Source organism: Clinocottus analis, unplaced genomic scaffold (genome assembly GCF_023055335.1).
Source record: "Clinocottus analis isolate CAN_PGR_092001 unplaced genomic scaffold, fCliAna1.0.p SCAF_12, whole genome shotgun sequence".
NCBI lineage: Eukaryota > Metazoa > Chordata > Actinopteri > Perciformes > Cottidae > Clinocottus > Clinocottus analis.
The window spans coordinates 17,457,408-17,483,936 of record NW_027175843.1 but is presented as its reverse complement, the minus strand read 5'-3'; the positions used below and the strand labels follow the sequence as shown (position 1 = coordinate 17,483,936).

The 26,529-nt window shown below is 41.6% G+C and overlaps 3 protein-coding genes across 5 annotated transcripts; all 3 read right to left on the bottom strand.

Moving 5' to 3' along the window:
• Positions 1-446: 446 nt before the first annotated feature.
• LOC137783044 (transmembrane protein 237A-like) lies at positions 447-8,924 on the bottom strand. The gene is made up of 15 exons (XM_068572801.1): positions 8,804-8,924; positions 7,869-7,933; positions 7,184-7,248; positions 6,981-7,069; positions 6,022-6,215; positions 4,490-4,566; positions 4,281-4,409; positions 3,329-3,434; positions 3,013-3,167; positions 2,572-2,692; positions 2,253-2,444; positions 1,717-1,790; positions 1,546-1,633; positions 1,312-1,433; positions 447-656 (listed from the first exon to the last, which is right to left on the bottom strand). Exons 6-15 carry the CDS (start codon positions 4,557-4,559, stop codon positions 589-591), a joined length of 1,125 nt encoding a protein of 374 aa, XP_068428902.1. The 5' UTR covers positions 4,560-4,566; positions 6,022-6,215; positions 6,981-7,069; positions 7,184-7,248; positions 7,869-7,933; positions 8,804-8,924; the 3' UTR covers positions 447-588.
• Positions 8,925-9,132: 208 nt separating this feature from the next.
• Positions 9,133-11,559, bottom strand: LOC137783365 (N-lysine methyltransferase KMT5A-like). 3 transcript variants are annotated; one of them, XM_068573257.1, is made up of 6 exons: positions 11,524-11,559; positions 10,826-10,945; positions 10,494-10,656; positions 10,033-10,225; positions 9,380-9,433; positions 9,133-9,280 (listed from the first exon to the last, which is right to left on the bottom strand). In XM_068573257.1, exons 2-5 carry the CDS (start codon positions 10,935-10,937, stop codon positions 9,395-9,397), a joined length of 507 nt encoding a protein of 168 aa, XP_068429358.1. In that variant the 5' UTR covers positions 10,938-10,945; positions 11,524-11,559; the 3' UTR covers positions 9,133-9,280; positions 9,380-9,394. The 3 variants fall into 3 exon arrangements, with proteins under 3 accessions (XP_068429358.1, XP_068429356.1, XP_068429357.1); XM_068573255.1 differs by having other exon boundaries at positions 9,133-9,433; XM_068573256.1 differs by lacking the exon at positions 11,524-11,559 and adding an exon at positions 11,255-11,346 and having other exon boundaries at positions 9,133-9,433.
• Positions 11,560-14,492: 2,933 nt separating this feature from the next.
• On the bottom strand, positions 14,493-24,618 carry LOC137783052 (MAGUK p55 subfamily member 4-like). The gene is made up of 20 exons (XM_068572809.1): positions 24,597-24,618; positions 23,629-23,750; positions 23,461-23,538; positions 22,887-22,970; positions 22,682-22,813; positions 19,733-19,814; positions 19,530-19,615; positions 19,227-19,298; positions 18,915-19,111; positions 18,119-18,177; positions 17,983-18,000; positions 17,015-17,056; positions 16,908-16,928; positions 16,785-16,823; positions 16,135-16,302; positions 15,932-16,012; positions 15,509-15,602; positions 15,144-15,252; positions 14,774-14,908; positions 14,493-14,678 (listed from the first exon to the last, which is right to left on the bottom strand). The coding sequence occupies exons 1-20, from the start codon at positions 24,616-24,618 to the stop codon at positions 14,493-14,495; spliced, it is 1,827 nt and encodes a 608-aa protein (XP_068428910.1).
• Positions 24,619-26,529: the final 1,911 nt, after the last annotated feature.

Below are 26,529 nucleotides of genomic sequence, written 5' to 3'. Positions count from 1 at the left end.
GGGGTTCAGTGTCTTGCTCAAGGATACTTTGACACTCTCACTGGAGGAGCTGTAAACATTGTCCCAGTTTGAGTGGATGTCAAACTATGTGTAAATGCCTTGCAGTAAAAAGTACAATATAAAACATACAGTGGCATAAGATGGAAATGCTACATTTAAGTAAGAGCCTTTAAATTAGGTTCAGGTATTTCTCCCATTGCCTTATTGTAGACCTTTCTGGGCTTAGCAGCACTCTTCATGGTCAATTTGATAAAATGCGGAGTATCAATAAATCCCCTTCGTTCTATAATTTACCTTTTAGGCTCATGATGTTGAGCGACTGCTGCAGACATGTAATTAAATTAAATAGTAAAATAGTTCTCCTCACTTTTTTTTTAGAGCAGCAGCACCACCTTGTGGTCATACACTGTAACAACAAAAACAACCACCAAACAACTAACAGGTGATACTGTACATGTACTGTATTTATTTATTTATTTACAAAAACACTCAGCAAAACATAGTGCTAGATAACATTTTGTACAAAAACATACATTAAATGAACAATATAACTGATTTTAAGACAGATAGACAGAGGTTTGCAGACTTTCACACAGGGATGTCTAGATTCTCGTCTCCTCTCGGGAATGCCTCCACTTCCATTGTCATCAAAAACTCTGTGAAGAAAAACAAAACCATTACATCATCCCATTACTGTGAAAACTTAAAAAAAAAAAAAACATACATATAATACACATAACGTGTATTATTATGATATAAAAGGACATACATGTGCAAGAAGTCTGGGTGTTATAACATAAATACTTTTGGAATAATACAACAACAACAAACTGATATTAGTAAAGAACCAATCGATTCACCAACAATCCAGTATGACAGAGATGGTTTGAACAACCTGCACTGGTGCATCTCTGGAACAAAACATCTTTCTTTTTTCCATCCGTCTATCTGACATACTGGCCTCCCTTTACTCATCTTCATCCTGACCCTGATGAAGCCTTGGTCTAACAATAAAGTTTCCTAGTGGCAGAGAGGGTCGTCACACCCTTTATACTTTTAAGTGTTGCTTTTGCCTTTATGCACATGACTTAACGTATCACAATAATGTCAGAGATGTTATAATTGCACAGCTATTCACCCATTAATTCTTCAAAATGAACCAGAGCGGGGTTTCATCCTCTCATGTTACTATCTGTCTTTTAAACACCTCTAGTCTACATGCGTGTAAGCCATCCTCCATATCTTGAATTTGCTTCGAGTCGGTTCAATACATGTCTATCTAGTAACGTGCAGCACAATATCTGAACGTACCTTCTGTGTAGTCGATGTCGGGCCGGGTGGAGACGACAGCCCAGGCCAGGCCCACCAACAGCGCCACCACCAAATTCACCACAATCCACGGCCGCAGGATCTGCTGGTCTGAACCTGGAGGCCTGGAGGAGGTGACAGTACAATACATTAATACAATATACTAGAGTACAATATGCTGCAGTACAATGCAATACAGCTTGGTACGATACAGTGAAACACAATACAGGTTCTCACCACAGAGTCTCGTTGGCTGTGGGGTAGAGGTGGATGCGATCGCTGGTCATTTGCTGACTAAGGGACAGGATCAGGGCTATGAAATATACTGAACACAAATACAGGAGATGTAACACATCCTCATCCTCATCGTCCTCATCCACATCATCTTCTTTGTCTTGTCTCACTTACAGAAAGAAGCCAGAGCAGCGGGGTCCAGAGTGAGGAAGCCTCTCAGTGCCATGGTGGCTTTGGCCAGGTTCACCCTGCAGGTGAGGCCAAACACAAAGCTGTTAGTCTTTACTTTAGTGCTTTCATTTCACACAATTTATTACTTCTTTACCACTTCTTCTAAAAGACAAATATTGTATACTTATACTGCACCACATTTGTCAAGCAGCTTTTGTTCTCCAAACACAGTTTTTCATTGTGAAGCTCCAGTTGTGTTGATTTTAAAGTATAAAGTGTTCCTTCATGTGTTGTAATAATGTTCCTACTATAAAAGTAAAACACTGACAGGGAACATATTACTGCAGAAACATTTTACTTTTGAGAGTTAGATGTTGCTATAACGCTTAAATATTTTTACTGGTGTGACTGCAAAATGTTTACTTGGAGAGAATTATTTACAGTAGCGTATCAGAGCGTTGGTGTCATACTAGTGTATTGTAGGAAAAAACATACTGGCATAATAACAGACACACACACGCACTCAGAGATGCACAGACCTGTCGAATGCTGACACGGTGCTGACGGCCAGCAGCAGGTAGAGCAGAGACTGCGCCGGGTAGGCCAGTGGGTGATACTGCTGCAGCAAGTTGGGCAGCATAGTCATCTGCTCACCCGCCAGCACATACACAACAATGATGTTCCACACCGCGTAACCGGCCAGGAAACCGTGAGAGAACAGACCAACCACCCTGCAGAGGGAGAACACACACACACACACACACACACACGCACACACACACCACAGGAACACATGTGAGAGAGGAGTTATCTAATAGTATACTATATGTACGTGTTTGTGAGTGAGTGAGTGTAGACCTGAAGCCACTGTGGACCCTCATGGCAACATCTCTGGTGGTCCAGATCTGTCTGGGGTCGATGTAGTCATCCATCATCTCCGAGTGTCGGAGCTGCTCAACTCGCTCTGCTTGGAAACGCCCTGCACGCACACATACAGACACACACACAAATAAATAATGTAAATCAATGTCGAGAAGTGCGTGCGTAACTGTGTTTTTCCCTGTCTAATCTTGCATTCGGCTGCAACAACTGTGCAACATTTTGGCCTGGCCAGTTATGTCTGCATGCTCAAAGCTCTCTGGGGGGTGAGTCACACTTTCGCAACAGCTTGTTCATTGTCGTCTCGACATGAAATTGATGGATGTATTGGGTTAATCACACGATACGCCAGGTTGTTCCAGACACACCTGACGGAGATCGGTACTCGAATGAGTGTGTGTTTTCATCTTTCACACTCACTGTTTCTCTCCACAAAGACTTTGCCGACCGGCTGGCTGTGTCCGTGTGGGGCCGAGAACAGGGAATGCTGGGGGATCGGGGACTGGCCGCCTGCGATGATGTCGTCGTCCTCGGCTCCCAGATCGCCGCCGTAGTGCTCCGCCGCCTTCGCCTTCCTGCCACGTGATTTAGGAACGAGGGGGTTTTGTTCAAAGCGAGCGGGGCAATGAAGTGTGGTTCAGAGGTTCCCCTCCGAATGACTTTAAGGAACTTTGGTGATCGTTTCCTTTCACCCAGTGACATGCGTTCAACGTTCTCATTAACGCATTAAACTCACTTCTTCCTTTTCGTCTTTCTGGTGACAGCAACAGTCATTTCCTCTTCGTCCATGTCGGGCTCGGCCGTGTTACCGTTTGGCACGTCGGCATCCTCTGCTTCCTGATCTGAATAAAACGTGACATTAAACATGAGGTTTAGTTTCAATGTAAGTACATTCTTAGATGTCCTTGTATCTTATTAAAGGGCAGCACTACATTTACTACCTTTCTGAAGAAAATCCTGTTCATAAGGAAGCCCTTCAGTTCAGTGTTGTCTCCATAGTGTGTTTACAGTCAACTCTAAACTCTGGTCAAAATCTGGTTTATCCACAAAAAAATAACTGAAATAGTTAAAACTACTGAATGGATAAATTGTGGGTATGATGTAATAACGTTGTTGATCCTCTGACTTCATCTAACGTCATCTTTAGATACACGTTTGACATTTCAACACGTCAATAAATACTTTGGTTTATGACAAAAAATACATGGATACTGTCACATTTCAGCTTTTGTACTTGTAATTAACAAACGCCAGCATGCCAACCAAACAAACTTAGCTGTTGAACGTGAGGAACATTCACTGTTAAATATGAGCATATTAAAGTCAAGCATCAGAAACACTTGTATAAAGAACAGAGCAGCCTTTACTACAAGTCTGCCTGGAGGTTTGACCTCTTGATTTTTCCTCATCTCCTTTGACCCTTTAAAGTCAGTAACGTTGTGTCAGAACTTTTCTGCTTCTGCAAACATCCTGAAGCTTAAAGTGTGTCTCTAAGTACCTTTAATCTTGTAGCATATATGTTTCCATTCCATCACCTTTGTGGGTTTCACAGCAGCCAAGAATGCCAAATTATTTTGATGTAAAGGACAACAAAAAGGTGGAGATGCTGCTGTTCTAACCCAATCACATGTTAATCGCAGGTTCTTAAAAAAAGGTGTTGTGAATAACAGTTGGTGCATCGTTTCTACCAATAGTAGGCATCCTCTTCTTTTTCTTCTTCTTCTGTGGTGCTAGATCGTGCAGCTCTGGAGTCAACAGGTCTCTGCTGAAAGAGTGTCTCCTATTGGTCAGTTCCTCCGCCTCCCCCTCCAGACCAACTGTAGTGGAACAACAAATGGTGAAATAGAAGAGAAGAGAGCAACGTGTGTGGTGTAAAGCTGCAGGTGTCTCCTCTCACCTTCTCCCTGCTCATCCCCATCGGCGACTTCCTTCTTGGGCTTCTTCTTCTTGCTCCTGCCGCTCGGCATGGCGTCTCTGTGATAGGATCAACAGTTCAAAATGTCACGAATAAAATCTATCACCCGGGCCTTTCAGCATGCAGCGTCCCTTTGGAGAGTTTCTTTATTTAGTTTTTTAAGTGTATTTAGGTCAGTTAATTAACGTTTAACGAGGATCTTGAGGTGGCTGGATGGTGACGCCTGTTTGGGATAATTGGATTAGCATGAGCTTTGAGGACAGCTGGTGGAACGAGGCTTCAGGAAACACGCTGCAGACGGCACACTGCTGCGTGTCAGCAGTCTACATGTTTAAATGATGATTTCCTGTACGGCTTCACATACATAGACATAGCCCGTCCCGTGTTAGGCATGTTAATCCGATCACTGTGTGAACGCTGAAACCAAAGCAACTTGCTTTTTTTGGTTTTTAAACTGCACTTTTCATTAGTTCTTGTTCAAATTCACCGGAAACATTACAATACTAAAGCTTACTTGACCCCAAGTTCTGTTAATTGAGGAAACCAAACCTATGATTAACAAACCAAAGATACAGACTCACATGTTCACATGACGTATGGGATTTATTTGTCCAGGTGAGTGTGAACGTTTTTCGATTTTTTTTATTGTGACTCTCAGCAAAAGAGCCAATTACCTCTTTTCTTCTTGTTCACAGGCCGTCAGCTGGTTCACCAGCTGCTCTTACAAAGTACGTACTGTTGCAAACTGAGTGCATTTAATTCGGACGCGACACCGTCATAACATGGCACCTTGAACTTTGACCCTCTTGCTCATAAAACTGCTGCCTAAAGCGTCATGGGTCCTAATAACCAGAGTTGTAGAGGACAGACGGGTCAACTAAACATCGAACTCTAACACGCTGTATGTTTTCCCGTTTTAAACCACATATGTATTGTTGTCACCAAACACACAAACATGTATGTACCTGCGTAGTATCTCATGACAACGCTCCTCCATGATCACACGTTTTAATTTTGTGTTTGTGTTTATTGAATGTTGTGCATCTCCGGTTCTACATTAAATGCTCATATTTATTTAAGGTTTAGCACTAAATGTACATGAAAACTGTCCATAGTGCCACCAGCATCCAACAGTATGGAACAGTCTTTTAGAAACTATTATTAAACATATTTTCCCAGTTTTACACTTTATCATTAAAATTAAAAAAAAAAAATCACCACAAACATTAATTATCTTAATTTTAATCTTACCAAAATTCATACAACATGAATGATAAGATGCTGCACAATCGAAGACTGAATATGTTGCCCGAGATAAATTACTAAAACATCAATCAAATTAAGGATCGTTTAAATTTGCTAGATTATAACATCACTTTATTACAATGCTTTCGAATAATGAACTCAACAAAGTTTGTTTTTTTTTATCAAAAAGAGGAACAATCTCCATACCAAGCACAACTTCCTAACAGGTATTTAACGATGTATTTCAGTGAATCAGTATCGGGGCTCACCTGTGCAGCTGATTTGGTCTGCGGCTCTGAAGAAACAAGACGACCACCGCCTCCCCTTCTGTCTCTGATCTTATCAAGCCGAGTGAAAATGTCTCCGGGTGAGCCCCAGTGCAAAATCTCTCCCTCCTCCTCTTTATTTCTCCGTCTCCTGCTCTTGTTGAATCCCAGAAGGTGGATTAAAGATGGCTGGTGCCCTTTAAAAAAATAAATAAATTCAAACTTGGATGGATAAATCCAAAAGCGAGGAAACACAGCTCGCTGTCCTTTCTGCTTCACTTTAAGACTCGTCCTGGTTTAGAGTGGCAGGTGGATCATGTGCTGAGCCGCGGCAGCCTCTGGGAGCTTTGCGGTTGGCTGGTCAGCCGTGGTGATGTCACCTGCTGGTGGCGCTCCAAAGTAGCCATGGATGCTAATAATCCCTCACTCTGCGTTCCTGCCAATCTTTTCTTCAACAGATCTAATATTTTACTCACAAATGGGCCGAATTATGAGGCAGATTTTCTTCTTATTATTGAACATGTTTTAGATGTTTCCCTGCAAATGAATTCCAGGAGTGCAAAGTGAAGAAGAAGCCAGGAAGACTTTAATTACTCATATTTGTTGAAAGGCTTTTGCTTGCGGCAGAGAAAAACTATGGCTACAAAGTGAGACTTTATTATCATTATTTGGTAATTATCTTCCTTTATTTAGACACAACAAAAATACAGTTTCTAGCAAACACAAAAAGCATACAAGTAATCATCAATGTCCACGATGCACAGTACCTGGAGGAGCACTCATGTTCAGTATTTACTGGTGTCTACGGGGATCACACCTGTGATCTTTCCCAAGTAAGTAGAGAACTACGGTGGCCTTCAGGTACAAAACGTGAAAGTCTCTCTGTGGAGCCGGTGCTAGTTTTTTGTCAGTTCTGGGCCAGAAACATGGAGGTGTATTTCTCTCCATTGAGTGTCGCTTACCTGCATGCTTTTGGTCCTCAGTCTTGGGAGAGAATCTTGGTTCTGTTCGACGAGGACAATTCACAAATCAGGAACTTAAGAGTCCTGGTCTAAAGGGTTCAAAAGAATTGTAGATAATTAGCATTTGCAGAGTGTACGAAGACAGTTTAAGATTAAAAATGATACATGACAATGCTCAAAAAATATCTTCAACTTCACAATACCTGACTTTTGCATGTACTCCGAGTCATCAGAACTATTTTCATTGGAGGAATGGATTCTGGTGCAACTATAGAATGTAATAAATTGAGAAAATAATTGAATTTTGAATTAAAAAAAACACAATACTTCATATATTTGTTTCCAACTGAAAACCCTTACAGTGGACAAAATCTCTTAATTTCTTTCGGTGACTTGCACGAGCCCCATAGTACTTAAAGATTAGCTACTGCAATCAATGTGTATTAGACATTAACACAAAACAGAATAATAATTCATAAAATGAATAATCCAAAACTTGAAAGTGTGTATAGCCTGATTATACTCTGGAATTTATCAAATTACAGTGACAGAAATGTTCAATTGGGTTATTGGGACATCAGGAGTTTATTCACGTCTCCTGGCTGAATACGAACCTCATTTGTTTATGTCGACCGTCTGCACATCAACAAGGAACGACGAAACTTTTGAATCAGACTAAATCTTATGTTTCAAAAGTTAAGCCCACAAGGTGAAAAGTATTTAAATAAATAGCCAATACGTTAGAGTTGAAAATTGCTTCAACCGGAAGACAAAGCCTAAAACTGCAATGTCTTATTGAAACAGCCTTTACTGATGAGTCATTTTACTTATTGGTCATGTTTAAATGGTCAGATCAATATGAACACTAATCCAGACGGGCAGGATTACCATCATCTCACAGACTGTCGATCCCTCAGGAGCCTCTGTTCTCCACAGCTGGTTTGTGGTCCAGCCTGTAAAAGTGCACATAGTGCAGTAAAATTATTGTATATCAATAACTAAATCAAGAATACAATAGACAATAAAAAATATGTGGCTATGGACAAGTCTAATGTACACATGCATAGAGAACCAATAGATTGATCACACGTAATACAGCCACGTACACTACATGCATCTAGAAAACAGTGCCTGTTGCTTAAAGACTCACACAGATCGTTTTGATCTGCCAGCACTAATTCAGAAAAGAAAAAAACATTAGAAAGTTTTCAAAGCAGCAAAATATGTCATTACGTGGGATGGGTAATATTAAAAAGGATACAGTAATAACAAAAGATCAGACTGGAATTTTTTCCAGAAATTAGCAAACCTAAATATTAAATCAGAAGCACTCACGGTGTGGCAAAAAGGGAAATGGAGGACGGACCCAAATGGAGAAAGACACGGGAAACGGAAGTACAATAAAGAAAGTGAATTTAATAAAGGAATGTCCAAAACAAAAACTTGCACGTCAGAGGAGTACAAAAGTAGTAACAGAAAATCCAAGAAACCAGAACGGGAAAAACACAAAACAGGATCAGGTAGATCAGACATGTACACGACCAATGACAGACAGGGGAACACAGAGTTTCAATACACTGGGGAGGCGCAAGTTTTGAGACACAGGAGGATTCAATCAGGGGCGGGGCAGATAATTACAAAGGCGGGAAAACATACAAAGTCAGGAAGTACAGGGACACAACGGGACTAAAAAGGGACAGCGAACGTCAAACTAATACGGGAAACAAACCAAATCAAAACCAAGAACATGACAGAACCCCTCTCAAGGGACGGATCCCAGACATCCCAACAGTCAACTAAGGTGCAGGAAACCCCAGACTCACAGAACCAGCGGTTTGCTGAAACCTGGCACGGTCTGGAACGCTGCAGCATGGAACCGGGCTTTGCTGCAGCATGACCTGGCTGCTGCTGCTGCTGCTGCTGCTGCTGCTGCTGCTGCTGCTGCTGCTGCTGGAACCAGGGCTTTGCTGCTGCTGCTGCTGCTGCTGCTGCCAGGGCTTTGCTGCTGCTGCTGCAACCAGGGCTTTGCTGCTGCTGCTGCAACCAGGGCTTTGCTGCTGCTGCTGGAACCAGGGCTTTGCTGCTGCTGCTGCTGCTGCTGCTACCAGGGCTTTGCTGCTGCTGCTGCAGCTGCTGGAACCAGGGATTTGCTGCGGCATAGCCCGGCCCAGTGGCTGCTGCTACTGGAACCAGGCGACTGTGGAACAGTGGACTGGAGGCTAGTCATCCGAGTTGCAGACTGGGAGCTAGGAAGACGGTAGATGGCTGCAGGACTGGCGGCGAGCTGGTTAAGAGGCATTCTGGTAATCATGGGGGTTCAGAAATTCTTTAGCCAGTTAGATGGCAGGTAAAGAACTCACCAGCCATGACATCGAGGATGCATCTTTAGATGTGCCAACCTCAGAGAAACCTCTTCAATATCTCTTCTTGAAGCCCTCTTCCACTGCCCACACCTACAGAGAAGGGAATAACACAGTCCTTAAATCTTCTGAAATAAACCATCTGCTGGGTCAATATTTGCACACTGTTTAAATTAAATTTCCTTAATACACACTGCACAGTTATTTGTATCCTTGTGTAGATAGATCGATAAATAGATAGATAGAAATCTTTCTTTCATCCCTGTTATATTTTATTTTGTGCGTTTAGTTTGTTTATCTAACAACAAATTTCCCCTTGGGGAATAACAAAGTAGATATCTATCTATATTTAAGTTTGGGCAAAAACGTAACAGGAGGTAGACCTAAATGCAACTACACAAGGGGGGAAAGGAGGATAATAAACAGTGATGAAATAAAGGAATTAGGGAAAGACCATTAAAAAGGCGGGAAAACATACAAAGGCAGGAAGTGACATGGACATATCGCACAGGAGGAACAACAGGTAACTTCAAAATAAAAAAAATAACTAAATCAAACCAAAGATTGCAACAGAAGCAACAACAACATTAGTTTAATAACTCGGAGGAAATAAAAAAAACGCACCGTTCTGATGTTTACATTTAGGGCAACTAAACCCAATCAATAATCTTTCACCAACTCAATAAACAAACCTGTTTCCTCCATGGCCAGTCAGTTCGGCCATAGTCATACGTAATCTCTTCTCCGACGTGAATGTCCTTCAGAGCAAAGAGAACAAGGTGTGGCTTTCCATTGGTTTTGACCTTCTTCATCTTGCAGTTCGGAAAGTACTGGTCATCATTGACAAGTCTCCCAAGACTGGCATCTTCTCGAGCTGCATCAACACTTCAAAATGATAATAAATCACAGATAAAGCTTCACATAATCAGAGAATTGTTTGTATCTGTGAACAGTGGGTTTTGAGTAACAAAGCCCAGCTCTCAATAGTGAAATTACTTAAAGTAGAAACATTTGTATACATAAAATCTCAGAACAACGTCTGCAACACAAGCTGCATTACTAATGGTTATAGTTAATAAGAGACCGTTTTAACTGACTTACTATCAACCATTTCTTTGAGATATGAACAAAAAGTAATCGTAAATCTCCTTACCACCATGCTCTTTTTCGAAAGTAGAAATCAAACATGAAGACAGTACATCTGGAGTGATATATCGATCTCCTCCTCTGAGATTCTTCAAAACTTATCAAGTCCCCTCGATACTCCACCACAAAGTCTCCTTTTTCGAACTGAGCCTTGGCAAACACACCTCGACCTAGTAGACACAAACACACAGATACAATTAACGTGGTCATGTGGGCGCAAGAACACAATGCACCACTTTATTCCAGGCAATTTTACATGTGTTTTCTTTACAGAGGCCCTGAGGACTAATGCAGAATCTACTTCTGTTTAATAATTACATTTAAAAAAAACCCACATACCTTTAAAAGAGTTGATGTATTTCACTTCCAACTGTGCAGTCTTGTCGAGGGCCTTGACAGCATGTTCCATCGCATCCCACAGGGGAAGTTTCCTGTCTCTCCTTGCAGCCATTGATAACCCTATGATCAAACACAATTCAATGTAACCAGATATCCTTTTATATCTTTAGAAAAACGATTTTAAAAACAGTCACATTTAGACCACTGTGGATCTACCAGCATGCTGCTGGTGGTCTAATGCAAGTTGAGTGCATCTGAGCAATAATAAGTGGTCAATTTAGCACCAAAAAAATGAAATACTGTAATCCACTAACTGACTGGCAACTAATTCACACAACAGTAGATAAGAAATGATGGACTCGCTCTCGCCTGTGCTCATTTCCATTTAAATGCCCACTTTCCACCATTAACTTTATGCCCAAAACTCACCAAACAGGCTCGTTTTTTGAGCAGATGAATCCTCCCTTGAGTCATATTCTTCACAGTTGTTTTGCGTTTTACTGAGTTCTCGTTACGAAACTATTCAAACGTTTTAACCGCGCGCTTCGTCCGCTAATGAGAACTAGCGCAACACGGCTCTCCCTCGAGAGCACAATAAGCAAACATGTTGCTTTATAACTTGCTTAAAAGACAAAATTACTCTTGCTAATTGCAATAATGTATAACGTGCTCATTGTGAAAATTTACGTGCGTTTTACCTCTCTTGCTGGTGTTTCCCCGTTATCTCGTCCGTGTGTTTAGTCAAGGAGCGCTTGTTTAACTGAGTGGGCGCATCCCTGTATGCGTTTTTATTACGGGTTTACCTGCAGGACTTCTAACTCCGCCCACCAGACTCGTCACTGTGTTTGTCTCCTGGCGTCCGTCCGTGTCGCACACCATGTATTGTTATTTACAAATAGAGACAGGTATCAATTAATTTTCTTGTATATAGATTACCACGCTTTCCATTAAAACATATACTCTATCATTATCATTATGTTTATAATCTATTTTTATGTTTTCAGTAAAGATAAATAATCAGTTTGTCTTCCCTTAGCCGAGTTAACTAGCAGCTAGCTAGCTAGCAGCTAATCCGCGTAGATACAATAAGCATGTATCTAGATCTAGCATTTCCGGTGTACACATATTGATAGACACAACTAATTAATACATGTGGGTCTTATACGATCTATATTTTTTAATGTGGGATTATCTTTATCATAGATATTGTTACTGTTCTAGCAAATCAACAATGTTTACTCTTGCTTTGAAAGACAATGGGACACTGACCCCATTCCCCATGACCCCATCATCCAGTTCCAGACCACCAGGAGCCTTTCCCCAGCTCAGCAGGGGCTCACCCATCCCCGAGTCCCACCACTACAATGATCAGCAATGATGAATGATCAGCCCTTACCTCTGCCAGCATATCTTCAATTATAAACCCTTTGTCAGCAATGACTCCATCTCCAGGCTACAGAAACTGTGTTAGACTGGATCTTCGGGTTATTTCTTGTGATGATGGTTTGGCTAACTGCCGATACACTGAAGTGAACTTAAATACTGATGCCAGTATACCTTTTCTTTAAGTCCAACTGCAATTTTGCATAGGAACAATGAAGCACTCGTCAAGTGAGAAGCAGCTAGTGGTTAGGGCTTGGTGCTCCAAAGGCCGTTCTCTGAGCCTTTGACAAGTAAATGAGCCGGGAAAGCAGACGGAGAAACTCATTCCCAAAAAAACAGAAGACCTTGTGTGATGTTAATCTTGTGTAAAAGCGGAGGTCTTCGTCTGAGGCACCAAAGCGGTTCATTTGAGGCTGTTCAATTGCCACCTGTTTGAGTTTAGGGTGTAGTTCTTGCACTTTCAATTGTAGTTCAGTGAAATTGTTGTTCAGTGATTCTTTCAGGGAAAGACTAAGTCAGGAACATGACCTATCATGACATATCCATCAGATTAACATATGCGCAATACATCAGAGAACAGTCGTGGGCAGTATGCACATTTACTCAAGCACTGCACCTCAGAACAATTTTAAACTACTTGTAGTTTACCTGAGTGTTTCCATTACCAGAATGCACCTCATTGCCTTTATTTATGAAAAAGGCCTGAACTTCAATCAAAATTGGTTGCTGCACATGCGCAATAGCCAAGTGGGAGCACGTCAGGTGAAAAGTGTGTGTTAAGGCCTCCGCCACTAGAGATCGCTACTGAACTACTTTCAAGCACAAACCTTTGGTGTCTGCTTATTGTGATGAAAACTCTAAAAACTCCACAGGGCGTTTTTTTTACCTTGTTAAAATTGACCCACACAACTCATTTCCGATTCCTCGAGCACAACAAGAACATTTGTTTGAGACTAATCATCTGAATTCTACCACCACTTGCTGCAGGTTGTATGACAGTAAAGCTGAATGGAGCAGTGAAAAAAAAACTAATCCTCCGGTTAAATCGGATGAGCTACAGCTGTCTTGCAGAGGATTAACCTGAGAGAGAGAGAGAGAGAGAGAGAGAGAGAGAGAGAGAGAGAGAGAGAGAGAGAGAGAGAGAGAGAGAGAGAGAGAGAGAGAGAGAGAGAGAGAGAGAGAGAGAGAGAGAGAGAGAATGAGATAAACTCACCTACATGATTATATATTGATCTTTAATTATAACACTGCATGCATGTACATGTCCACTTTTATTCTAAAACAAGCATGTCATGCTTTTGGTAAAGCTGCCAGCCTGTGATGATCAAGTCTTTTCAGAGAGTTCAGACAGAAAAGTTGCCAGCATAGAGTTTCAGAGGAAGAAACATCAATGGTGGAGTTAAAGTGTGAAGTGCTTGCTCTCATTCAATGGGAGCTTTATAGTGAGTTTCAGCTCATTATTCATTGCTCACTGTCCCCGTTCTTCAGAGGAGAAGCAGTCAAAACCCACTTTGCATGATACCGGCTCATCAGCAAACGGCAGACACAGTTAGAGACGAGTATTGAACACTTATAAGAGACGGATATTTCCCTCAGGAGCTGGAGGAAACCCAACACAGAGCTAAAGAAGAGTGAATATTTTGACTGCCATTCATCAGGTAGACACAAATGCCACTCAAAATGATTGATGATTGTTGGATGTGCAAATAAAAATCTGTTTGCTTACAAGTTTAAAAGCAGTAAAGATGAAAGAAATGTCTAAAAAAAACAACACCACAACCCCTCGTGAAACATGTGCTCTACAGGACTTTAAAGTGCAGCTTTTAACAGAAGACATGGTAACGTGAAGACGACAGTCGTCCTTTATTCCTTAACCCTGGATATTATTCAAGCTAGCTAGTAGGTGCTGACATGCAGCCTGCTATTGTCCAAACATTGATGAAGAATCTAAAGAGAATGAAGAGGTCGTTATTCAGTTAGCGAGTGCTCGGAAAAACCTGCTTTCACATCGTAATTCCTCCCTGAGAAATATTTGCATAACTACAATTATAGATACTATTTAAGAGTTTTGGTGCAAATTCCACAGACAAATACGAATAAGAATTCCCTTCACGCAACCTCCTCTCCATCATGTTATAATATCTTTCTTCTTCTCATTTGTCTCCATATTCAGGTCTTTTCCATCAGCATTGTCCCCTTTTATCCAACATGCCTCCACCTTATTTTCTTTTCTTATTCTCACTCCTAGTTTCTGTGTCCCATTAATCTTCCAACATCTCCTCCGCTACTCCTCCGTGCGGCTCCAGCTGACAGGTGTCCACTGTGGTTCGTCCTGCGCCTCCTGGATGATGCAGCAGAGCTGCATGCAGGCGTGCTGCAGGTCGTCGTTCACCAGCACGCTGTCGAAAAACTGCTTGTACTTGGCCTCCATCAGCCGGGACGCCTCCTCCAGCTCCGCAAAGTCATCCTCCTGCAGGTGAGTTGAAACACGAGGGCTACATGCTTTGCATTTTCACTGCTTTCTTATTTGTGGTGCCGTCGCTTTAACATCGTCTGAGATCTTACTGTGAACGCTCTGTTGACGGAGTAGTTGGTGAGGATTCGGGCGTCTCTCCGCGTTTGTCTCAGTATGTCTAGACTGGGAGCTTTGATGAAGATCACGTAGGGCTTCAGTTTCCCCGTCCTCAGCGGCTGGATGCTCTGACGACAAAAACAACATATCTGGGATTACCGTGTTTTAATCCACCGCTAAAAATAGTCCCCAACAAATGCTCAGTTTCCTCCTGTTTGTTTGCTAAAAACTGCAGTGACCAGCTGCTTTAGGGAATTAACAAGATTTATTTTTAACCATTGAGTTATACATTTGTGCTAAAATAAATGAAACTAAATAAATGGACCTCATGCTATGAACATCACTCCTCTTATTTAAACTCACATGTGGTTCAACATCGAGGATGCACATCCGTCCTCGTTTGAGCACCTCATCGATAGCATCAACGCTGGTCCCGTACAGGTGACCCTTCTGCTCCCCATACTCCACAAACCTGAACACACACACACACACACACACACACACACACACACACACACACACACGACAGAGGTACACAGATAGAGCAGATAACAGTGCAGTTAGAAAAGCTAGAAATGAATAATAACAAACAATAAGTTATACTCAATTTACCTTGTCGTAAAAATAATCACAGTATAGCATAATACTAATAATAACAGAAAGATCAAATGTGTGCAGTCAAATACAGAAATCATGTAAAAAAAAAAAAACATTTCGGAGACGCCCACCTGTGGTTACAAACCATGTACTCAAACAGCTCTTTGGTGACAAAGTGGTACTCCCTTCCTGTCTGCTCCCCTGCTCTGATTGGTCGAGTGGTGTCTGGAGGAACCGGACGACAGCCAATCAAATCCAGTGTCTTACAACTCTCAAGATTATGAACCAGTAAATCTTTACCGAACCTAACGAGAACCATTGATCTCATGACCCTAATTTTAAAAAAAAATAATTAAGTAACTTTTTATCTTCTTTTCTTCCATAATTTGGTGTTCATATTGTGAACGTTTCGCAATATGAACACGTATTATTTGTTTTTTGGATTGTCTTTTCTATCATCGTAGGTTCCCTCACGTCACACACAATGTAAAACAGCAAACTTACATTTGTGGAGACACTTTATATGAATATATTGGATTTGTGGCGGCACATACGCGGTACGGGTCCCTGGAAGGTTGAAGGGTTCAGTTTGATGAGTCTTTTCCTCAATTCATTCACGCCAACTCTTGTAGCACCTGGACATGGAGAAATATATTGCATACACAGTAAATATGGTAGGAAAATCTAAGTTAAAGGAGAACACACTGAGAGAGAAAACCGTCAGATTAAAATGATAGTTTAAAGATTCCTGTCTCACCGATGAGGATGATGAGGCGGTGGTTCTCCTGCGGGGGGCGCTGGTACAAAGCCACCTCCTCGTAGGGGGTGGCCAGGGTGCTGGTGTTGGGAGAGCAGGAGGTGCAGGACTGTCGTCTCCTCCTGAAGGACGTTCTCTTCCAGAGACGGAAACTCTGCCGGAAACCAGCTGGTGAACACAATTCATTCATTCATTATTGTATCTGTGACACAGTGACTGTTAGTGTTTTGTATGTTTTAAACTGCCAACAAACTCTCCCAGAGACTAAGTGGAGGATTTATACATCTATATATACATATATATATCTGTAAAGTTATTTCCCTAACTTTACCAGGAGCTGTGAACCATTAAGAATTTCAATAAAGTTTCAGTTGCTACGAGTGGATGTTATAGGAAATTAATAAAATAAGTTATCAGCGAACATTTTGGTTCAATATTAACATTTGGCGACTTGTCAGATATGTTCATTAAAAATGTTTCAGTCACAACAAACGTGATCCGAACTGTTAATTTATACATTTTCGTTAAATTAATAGTTGTAATACTAGGCAGTGCAAAAGGCATTATCATGCATTCACTCCCTCTGGTACTGCTTTGTGCTTATTAGTGAAAAAACTGACAAACAAGCACAATCATTAATGGTGTCTTACCCAGGTAGATTCCATCAGCGATATCACAGTCGGCCTTTTCTAAAGGAAGAAATCATAAAAATCTTCACCCACTTCAACTGTTAACACAGACAAGTGCTCTGTAATGCCTAAATACACACCTACCAAAGTATATTTCCTCCAGTTCTGTGGCGATGTGGAGAACAGAAAATATTGATTAATTTCAGTCTATATTCAACGGCAAGTATCATGTGTTCATCGTAGCGTTTTACCTGTTATGGTGCGCTTATCATCAGAATGTATCTGATCATTCTCTGCAAGATATAAAAGAAAGGTTCCTTTTTAAAGTCAAAGCTTGCTTCCACAAAGTCACAATAACTCAAACCCTGTGTGACAAAATGTTTGGTGTAATGACTATAAGAGTTATTGTTGTCCCAATGTGAGTGAGAGGATGTCAACAGGAAGTGTTTACCTCTTAGACATAAAGCGTCTGAATAAAAAATGCTCCATCACTGTTTCTGGGTTGAGGTTAAATAACCAAAAACCAGATGACTTCCACTTGAGTTGCCTCTTTATTGTTGCCACACATGAATACGTCTCCTCACCTAAGACAGTACTGCATGTTTTAGTGCAGAAAAGCTGGTTGGTAATGTGCTTATGTGTGCTTGTTTTGTAAATTTAAGCTTAATAGCTTGCATCGTATGTGGCGCTGAAATAAAACTTAAAGGATCCACAACTTATTAATAATAAATATAATATGAATACAAATTATTTCAAATTCTTTAGTCTTTAAAATCACTTGTCAGCCAAAGTGATGAAAATATATCAAAGCAAACAGAAGTTCAACCACAAAACTATAACAAACTACATGTCACATTATTGCTATGCATGGCATGCACATACATTGTGGTGTGTGTGATGTGTACAAATGATAATGATCACCCCCCCCCCCCACCTAAGTTACTACAGCTCGCACAAATTTATTAATTAAAAAATGTTTAAAAAATAAAGTATTTCCCCTGCATTGAGTAACAAATATAAACCAAGCTTCATCACGTGTGCAGTGACAGATACAGCTCTTTGCCTCACCATCCACACCACATGACAGTAGTTTAATATACATCATCAATATTATCACAAACCTACTGAAGTCACACAAACAGATACTACACTATGGGATCAAATGTTTAAATGAAAAAGAAACGGACACAATGCGTGAACAATGAGCTGTCTCACCCACCGTTATCGTCCTGAGTCACTGAGGACGGACGGAACAGAAACGTTGTCAAAAGGCTTTTTTAAGTCACATTCACAACACGTTAAGAGAGATCGTCATAATAATATTAATGATAGTAGTCATAATGATGAGTGCTTACAGGGTCTGATGCAGGTGTGGACCTGTAACGGCTGACACCACCACTGTTCCTTTTGTTTACTGCGGAGACAGATGATCAATGATACATTTAGAGTTGCAGCAACAAACAACTTTTTTTTTTACAGAAGACGATATGCAGCTGCTTCATATTGTCCCCAACTAAAGAACGATTTATTGATCCATCGATTCATCGATCAGTCGATTGAAGTTCCTTCAACGACTTTGATAATGTTTTAATACAGAAAAAATAGAGAAAACATCCACATCTGACCATGTTTGTTGGTTTTAGGAATGGCATGGTGTATTAACACTTTAATTTAAACACTAACAATCATTTCTGTATTCATTTCTTTATGAGCATAGTATTAACATTTCCTGTACAGACACAAAAGACTTAAATATGAATGCAAAGAAGAAGTACATCAAAATTGTACTAAAGTAAATGAGTTACTTGTACTTGAGTTACTTTCCTTCTCTGTTGTCATTGTTATACACATGTTGTGTTTGTCTTCATTGATTTCCTTTTAATTTCGTCCTTTAGTGTGTGTTTGTATACGTTCTTTTCTATTGTTTTATTCAACTCAATATTCAAATATCAGTTCACATAGTGTTGTACGGAGGGCGTTACAACTGCATATAATTTAACGTTAATGATATCAAAGCTGGACCTTGAAAAGGTATATGGTATTTCTATTAAATCTGTTCAAAGATGCTAAAACATTAGTATGGCCCTTTACGATTCGTTGAGAATGACGAAACTCATGTACGGTTCCTATACAGCGAGTGTGAGGTGTCACCTCTTCAACATGCTGGCCGAGGGAATCAAACCGGCGCAGGACGCAGAGCAAGGCAGCTTCCTGGCCTGCCACCAGCGCCCGTCTGACTGGTCGACCACCTCCAGCAGGTCCCCCCGGCTGAACGCCATCCCTGCATCCGGACAGGGGATGGAGGAGTCCTGCAAGGGGGAGTAGTCCACCAACGCTCGCATGTACACCTGACGGACACAGAGAGGCGGATTAATCTATTTCAACTTTGAGTAAAAAGTGAGTGTTTCTTCCACCACTGGCCGAGAGACAACCCTCTGATGATGTTTGCTGGATGTTTCTTACCGACTTCTGTTTGCTGCTGCTCTGAGCTTTATCAGGAATGACCTTGAACAGGATTGTTCCCTGGGAATTGATCTGCAAATACAACAAATACGAGTAAATGACTGATCAATCGCTTTAATAATCAGCTGATGATCACAAGAATGAACACATGAAGTCACAAAAATAAACAGGAGCTATTCCTTATTCAATTGTCTAATTTATTGGCTTTTTCATATTGTGCATAACATAATTTTTGCGTCACTAAAAATCTAAATGAACAATATCTTCACATATGTCCTTTTATTTCCCCCTCAGGTGTCCTACCAGTATCTGGATGACCTGTCCTGGCTCCATTCCCACCACAGGGTTTCCGTTTACCTCCACTAACAGATCACCGGGATGGAGGAGTCCTGGGAAACATCCACATTAAACCAAGATAATTCACATTCTGACCACATGTAATACATTGTTATGTCTTTGGTATTGTATGTTATGTTGAATTCATATTTAATACAGTTTCATCTCACCGCTGCGGTCCGCCAGGCCTCCATGAATCACCCTGGCGATGTAGATCTCTCCCGTTTCCTCGTCCCTCCGAATCGTGGCTCCCTGACGTACAGACAGTTATCCCAAATTGAGCAACCAGTAGTGGCTACAGAAGCAGTAACTAACAGCTTTTAGTAAAGCTCTGTAGGATACAAATGGAGGAGGGAATGAAAACAACTGATGACTGAACCTCTTAAAGCTGATGGAAGGAAATTAGTTGGTTTAATACAGTATTTTGTTCACGCCAATTCAATTGCAACTACTGCATTAAACTTCTTTAAATATTTTGACCAGCCTTGACTTCCTTTAAATTAATTAAAGCCAAATTAAGATGAGAAAAGCAAAGACTAACATATGGTCTGACAAGAGCAACTGCATTACATGATGTCACAGTTTCAACAACAGCTGGATGGAATAGGAGACGTGATTCTTTTGTACCTTCAAATATTTAGCTTTTCCTCCTTTCAGTGAAAAATCCAGAGATGAAAAAAGTTTGTTCGACTTAGTCTGGGTCTGGTATATGGTCTAACTTTCTTCCTTAACTAATTGTTGGGATCCAAATTCTGATTGAAAAGAAGAAGTAGATATATCTTATTGAGTTTCAAGGTCTATTTTCAATGCCACAGCGGACAAGGAGAGTAAACGGCTTGTTTTTCGGCACTACTTCTTCTTCTTCTTCTTGCTTGTCAAGCACCCCGTGCTGTCTTGTTGCTCCTCCAGAGCGGCGTCATTGTTGAGCCTCGCCTGTCCGTTACTACCGCGACCACCCGCCCTGCGGGTGACGCCGAAGGTCACCATCGTCCTCTTGGAGCCTCCGTTCATCCGATTCGGACACCTCGACGTTGCGAAGCCGTCTGCGCGGGACGTGGATGAAGATGAGGAAGTGCAAGAAGAAGAAGAGGAGGAGGAGGGCGAGAGGTGTCGCGGGTAAGGTGTGGGAGGTTTGCGGACCTCTCTGGGAGACATTGAGGAGACCCTTGGTGGAGGTGGGGGAGGAGTTTGCCGTTTGGGCCTGCACGGGGCCAACACCTCTGTGTGTTTGCTGGCCACAATGAGCCCTTGGAGCTTGTCGACCACCTCGGCCAGGAGGTTGAGCGCCTGGGCGTTCTCTTCCACACTGTCGGTGATCATCTCTGTGGCCGCCACCATCTTCTGGCCAAGATGGCGGACGTCTTGAGTGCCGTGCTCAATGCTCGTGGCCGCCGTCCGGACGGTGGACCTGAGTTCCTCCATGCTGCACTGTTTGGTGAGCTCACGTTGTTGTTGACGGAGTTTTGGTTGCTCCCGCTCGTTTCGTGTCTGCTGCGGTTGCTTCTGGCGTCCGTTGGGATGAGAAGCAAGAGAGTAGCGGGTCATTGAGGGACGTCTCAGGGTCTCTTCTTGGAGCTTGTTGTGAGATCCAGCTTGACACACATGTCGCCGGCCAGGGGTCGGGAGAGTGCTAACCCCCGGCTGGCGAGTGGAGCGATGAGGTGAAGGACTAGAAGGTGCCGTGTGGGCTCTGAGTGGGTTCATCCCGGTGCAAGAGGGGCTCCTGCCGGGTGTAGGGACGTTCCTCGAGTGTCCCTCTGTAGCCCCCTTTTTGTAAAAGATGGGGGAGTTAGGAAAGCTCAGACTGTAAACTGGGACTGGAGGAGGAGGGTAGGCGTAGTCATCACTGCTCCCTCCAGTAGAGGCACCTTCTCCCTCCTTGTGTTTCTCTAAAAATGGGCCTCCATGTTGGAAAGAAATGTGAAATATCCATTATTGAAATAGAACTGTAGTGCGGGAACAAGTACAAAAGGAGCCAAAGGATGGTAAGATGAAAAAGACTGATGATGACAATTGACGAATGATGAGGATCATAAGTTCATAAGGTTGTTCTGGATGAACCAAAGGTCTTTCCGCAAATGCAGAATGGATGAATGAATGAAGGGATGAACCATGTGATGGTATTAGCAAAAATATTGAGATTTATCAAGCATCATGAGAGGAAATCAGTTCTTATCTGATGATATTTAGGAACCTGTCGGGAGCTGCCAGGATAGCTCATGAGCTTATTCAAATATGCTGTTTCAGCAAAAACGTAACAATGTTAGGATGAGCCTGGTGCAGGATGCAAAAGAGAGATCGCTCTCCACAAATGCTGAGCCTCGTACAACCACACAGACATCAAATGTTTGCATATATAACCTAAATAGCTTGGTCACCTATAATATTTTCCTATGCACAACAGGAGACACAATAAGTATGCATGGATGAATGATCTATTAACTGTTCCTGATATGGTGATCGGTCGCCTTGAAGTCGGATCAGGAAAAAAGGATGAATGAGCAAAAAAAAAAATGGACGGATGCTTGATGATTGCATTGATTGACAGTCCTCCTCCTCTTACCGGTGCAGGAGGCGGGGCTAAAGACGGTAGGAGCTGATTGGTGGAGCCCTTTCTTCCAAAGCTCTGCGGTTTGTGGACGCAAACAGCAGCTTCCCGTTGACTCGTAACGGGGGAGAAAAGGACGTGACTGTCCTCCCCTGGGGAGGGGCAAAGGCCTGGCTTCACTTTCAGTGGCTCTAAGCTCCTCCCCTGACCACGCCCTTCTTGCAGGGACGAGACGGTCCAACGTGAGGCGGCGGAGGCTGCTCCACCGACTACGAATCCCTCGTACTCCATCTCCTACACTCGCTCTGCGCTCTTCTCCGTTCTTGGTATACAAAAAATAATGAAAGATCTTTCCTCAAAGATTTGTCTTCGACTTTGTCTTTGTCTTAGACTTTAACTGCACCCGTTACACCAGGATCTCACTTAAACAAAAGCTTATTTATACCATTAGAACAACTTACCACTACTAAATTACTATAATCAGATATCATAGAGTCTTTATTTGTTTTACAAGTAGATCCTTATAAAACTAGAGTAAAAAACTACATTTGGAAAAAAGCTTATATCTCACCAGCGGCTGGTTGTTCTTCACCAGACACACGATCCTCATGGCCTCCTCGCCCTCGGGCATCTCATCAGGCAGAGGCGGTAAAATGGGTCCATAGTCTGACTGGGCTACACTGTCGTGAGATGATAGGAGGGCCTGAGAGACGGGTGGCATGTGTTTAAACACTGAGTACAAGTTCTGCAAGAGAGCTTACATGAGCGATACACACCTGGATGTGTGGTGAGCTGAGGAGGCTGTAGAGCTCTCTGGCTTCAGCTGAGGGACGGTGGACCTCCTGTATTGTAGCCATAATCTGATGGATAGACAGACAGACAGACAGACAGACAGACAGACAGACAGACAGACAGACAGTTAGACAGGAATACAGATGCTAACACTCAAGAAAACTTCATATCAAAAGTAATCTGGAAGGCCTCTTTTGTTTTCTGAAATGAATAAGCTAAAGAAGATGAGCTCAAACTTTGTAAGGATGGATGGTTTTAGATATGAACAAGGACATGTTCCGGCTGATGTCGATAATTATAATAATAATTATAGTAGTGTTTTTGTTATTATCATTAATATACATGCATAATTTCTAAAGACAAATTTGCTGCTCTGCCCTTCTTTCTGTTGAAACATGAACATGCTAATCCAAATGTGTGCAAAATACATACTAATACTTCGGTGTGTGTGTGTGTGTGTGTGTGTGCGTGTGTGTGTGTGTGTGTGTGTGTGTGTGTGTGTGTGTGTGTGTGTGTGTGTGTGTGTGTGTGTGTGTGTGTGTGTGTGTGTGCATTAACCTCATGTGAGAGTCCTGAGGCATAAGGCAAAAGAGGTATGGGTGTGGACTTCTCGAACTGCAACAGGCATTCGTGAATCTAGAACGATGTAGACAGGAAATGAGGTCATTGTTTGACATGTCCATGGTGTGTCTGCGTTAGTCCAGCGTTCGTTGAGTCGCGTCGCACCTTCAGCAGCGCGTGCAGCCACGGTGCACTCAGCAGTTCATGCAGAACTTCGGCACCAAAAATGTTTCTGCTGACTGCGACGCTGACGTCCTCCAACACACTGGACAGCATTTCACTGATACCTGCACACATACATACACACACACACACACACACACACACACACACACACACACACACGAAGTGTACTGTATTAAGTATTGTAATGATGTAATGCTCCAGTGCAGCAGTAATATTAATTAAAATAGTAAAATACTGACAAGGAGCGACTGCACAATTATTACTGTTACTTTTCATGCTTTAAGTACCTTTTGCTGATAGTATATAAATACATTAACTTTGTTATGGTGTTGAATACTTCTATTTCACAGTGTGGTAAGAGTACTGATACTTAATTAATGGATCTGAATACTTCTTTCACTACTGGGTCATTTCACTACTGCATCATTTCAGATGAACAGTGTGGCACTACTCAGTTTAAGGGGGAAAATTCATGTATTTCAATGTATAAATATCAAACATGATAATCGCTGTCACCTACAAGTGAAAGAACAAAAACACTGAAGCCTCAACATGTTGAAGAAGATGCATTACACGAGTCAGAAACGGGCAAAATAGTTTTTGAACATTCTGTAATATCGTGGCAGATGCTCGCGGCTGAAAGTTTCTCCTGAGTAAAGAGTGAAAAACAGTCGTGTTTGGGCCAGACAGGATTAACTGACACTGAGGAGCCTTGACCCCGCAGAGAGGCACTAATACCGTCGGAATTAGGTTTTACATTAGAATCAAATTGAAGCTAAACCCATCCCTGGATTTAGACTCAAGTTTAGGATTAATACTGAATTCAGACAATAAACAATGAGCGCAATCAATGAAGGTCAGATAAACAGTGTGTGTGTGTGTGTGTGTGTGTGTGTGTGTGTGTGTGTGTGTGTGTGTGTGTGTGTGTGTGTGTGTGTGTTTCTCACCGTCCTCCATTGCTTGTCTCATGGTGATTGTCCAGACTCACCGCGAGGGAAAAGAAAGTTTTTACTGGGAAAAAAAGAGGGGAAACAACAACTTTGAATCATGAATCATTCTCTGATCTGATGCAACGAGGTCATTACTTCATTTTTATCAATACAAACAAATGACAGCAGCGGCCTTTAGCTAGCCAACAGGACAGGCTCACGTGCACTAGCATGCACAAGTCAGCACACGTGTACGCTTGTCAACAAAGCACAGAGAAGCGCTTGAGGCAACAGAAGGGAGCGCCTCTGAAATAATTTATTAATTAATTTTAGCTTTATTATTCTATAGGCTTATCGGACAAAATGTATTCAGTGTAACAAAAAACTACTTTTATTCTGACTATCAGGTGTGAAAAAAAAAACTCATGTCAGTGTTTCTCAAAAAGTTGTATTATGGATCATCTGAAAGTCAAAGAAACGGAAATATGAGCTGGTGTTACGTATTTTCACCTTATAAAGTTGCTGTTTTTTAATACGTTAGGAAACAGATGCTTATTTTCACTTTCAGCGGTTACAAAGAAAGTCTAAAATGATCTCTGATATGCTGGCTTTGAGACGCTGTTGGTTGTTTTAGTGTCTTTTTACAAGCTAAAAAGCAGGTTTTCTTGCTGCATTCGTTTTGTCCCATCACACGTGATTAAATGTGACAAAAACTAAATGACCTAAATGTTTTGTATACAGCTTGTGTTATTTTGGTACTTCCTCTGACAGCAGTACGTTTCTAAATGTGGTCTAATTTGATGTTACGTCTCCTCTTTAGCTTAATTAGCTCAGCTTCCGTTTCCACTTACGCTGCAAAAGCTTTCATTAACTAGATCCCAAAGTCATCAAGAGTCAACTGAGCACATCACGCAGCCTCACAGAGCCTGGATGCAGGAGTGGAATTTAACAATGAATTTGTCTGAAACTGCGGCGTCCGACTTTGGCCAAAATTAGGGGGGGCGGAGTTTAATGAAAATGGTTTTAATTGTCCATATTTAACTAATTATGTTGATTGAAAAAGCCATTTAGGAATCACTGACAATGAGCCTTTCAAAACTCCAAAAATACTTAATATATAGTAATAATATTTAGCAACAACTTTATTGTTTTAGACTCGGCTTGTGGTCTTCAACAAGTCTTTTGCACAGGTTGTTATTCATTTGTTGGCTCTTTTAGAACAACTGAGCAGGGCTGGTGACTTAATCTCAAAGTTTACTTTTACTTAAACACACAAGTAAGTTATTTCATGACAAATGTTGCTCAAATTACCAACAGTTCACATTTCCCCATTGACGTTACCTTGTCAAATGAGACTAAATGTTTATTCATAAATATTTGATGCTACGGAGTAACTTTGTTAAATCATTGTGAAATTAAACAGAACGCCAACAGCTACTGAGCAAACTAGTGAAGATCTCCATTTTGTTTCAGTTAGCTGAAGAGTCAAAAAAGTCAAAGAAAACACGTTTTAAAGGTGTAAAAGCAAATTCTACAGGTGAAACAATTAAATCTAAAGTAAATGGAACAACTCTGGATATCATCTTAAATTGATTGAAAATTGTGTTCTGTCCTTGAAGGTCCATAACATGTAAGAAAGTTGAACTCTTTAATGTGTGTTTTTGGGCACCAGCTGCTGTGGTATTTACATTGTAAATATATTTATATATTATCTGCTTTGATGTATGATTCTGCTAATAAACACATTTGAGCGTGATCAACTGAGATGGTGAACATGGAAAGCATTACATGATCTGCTAAACATTTCCATGTTAGCATGCTAATGCTATCATTTAGCCTCACAGAGGTGCTAGCACGACGACAGCGTCTATCAGGAATTAGAACTCGTGGTTTGAAAGCTTAGTCCTCGACTCTCACACACATCCAGTCAAAGGTGTGAAATAAGACCAAC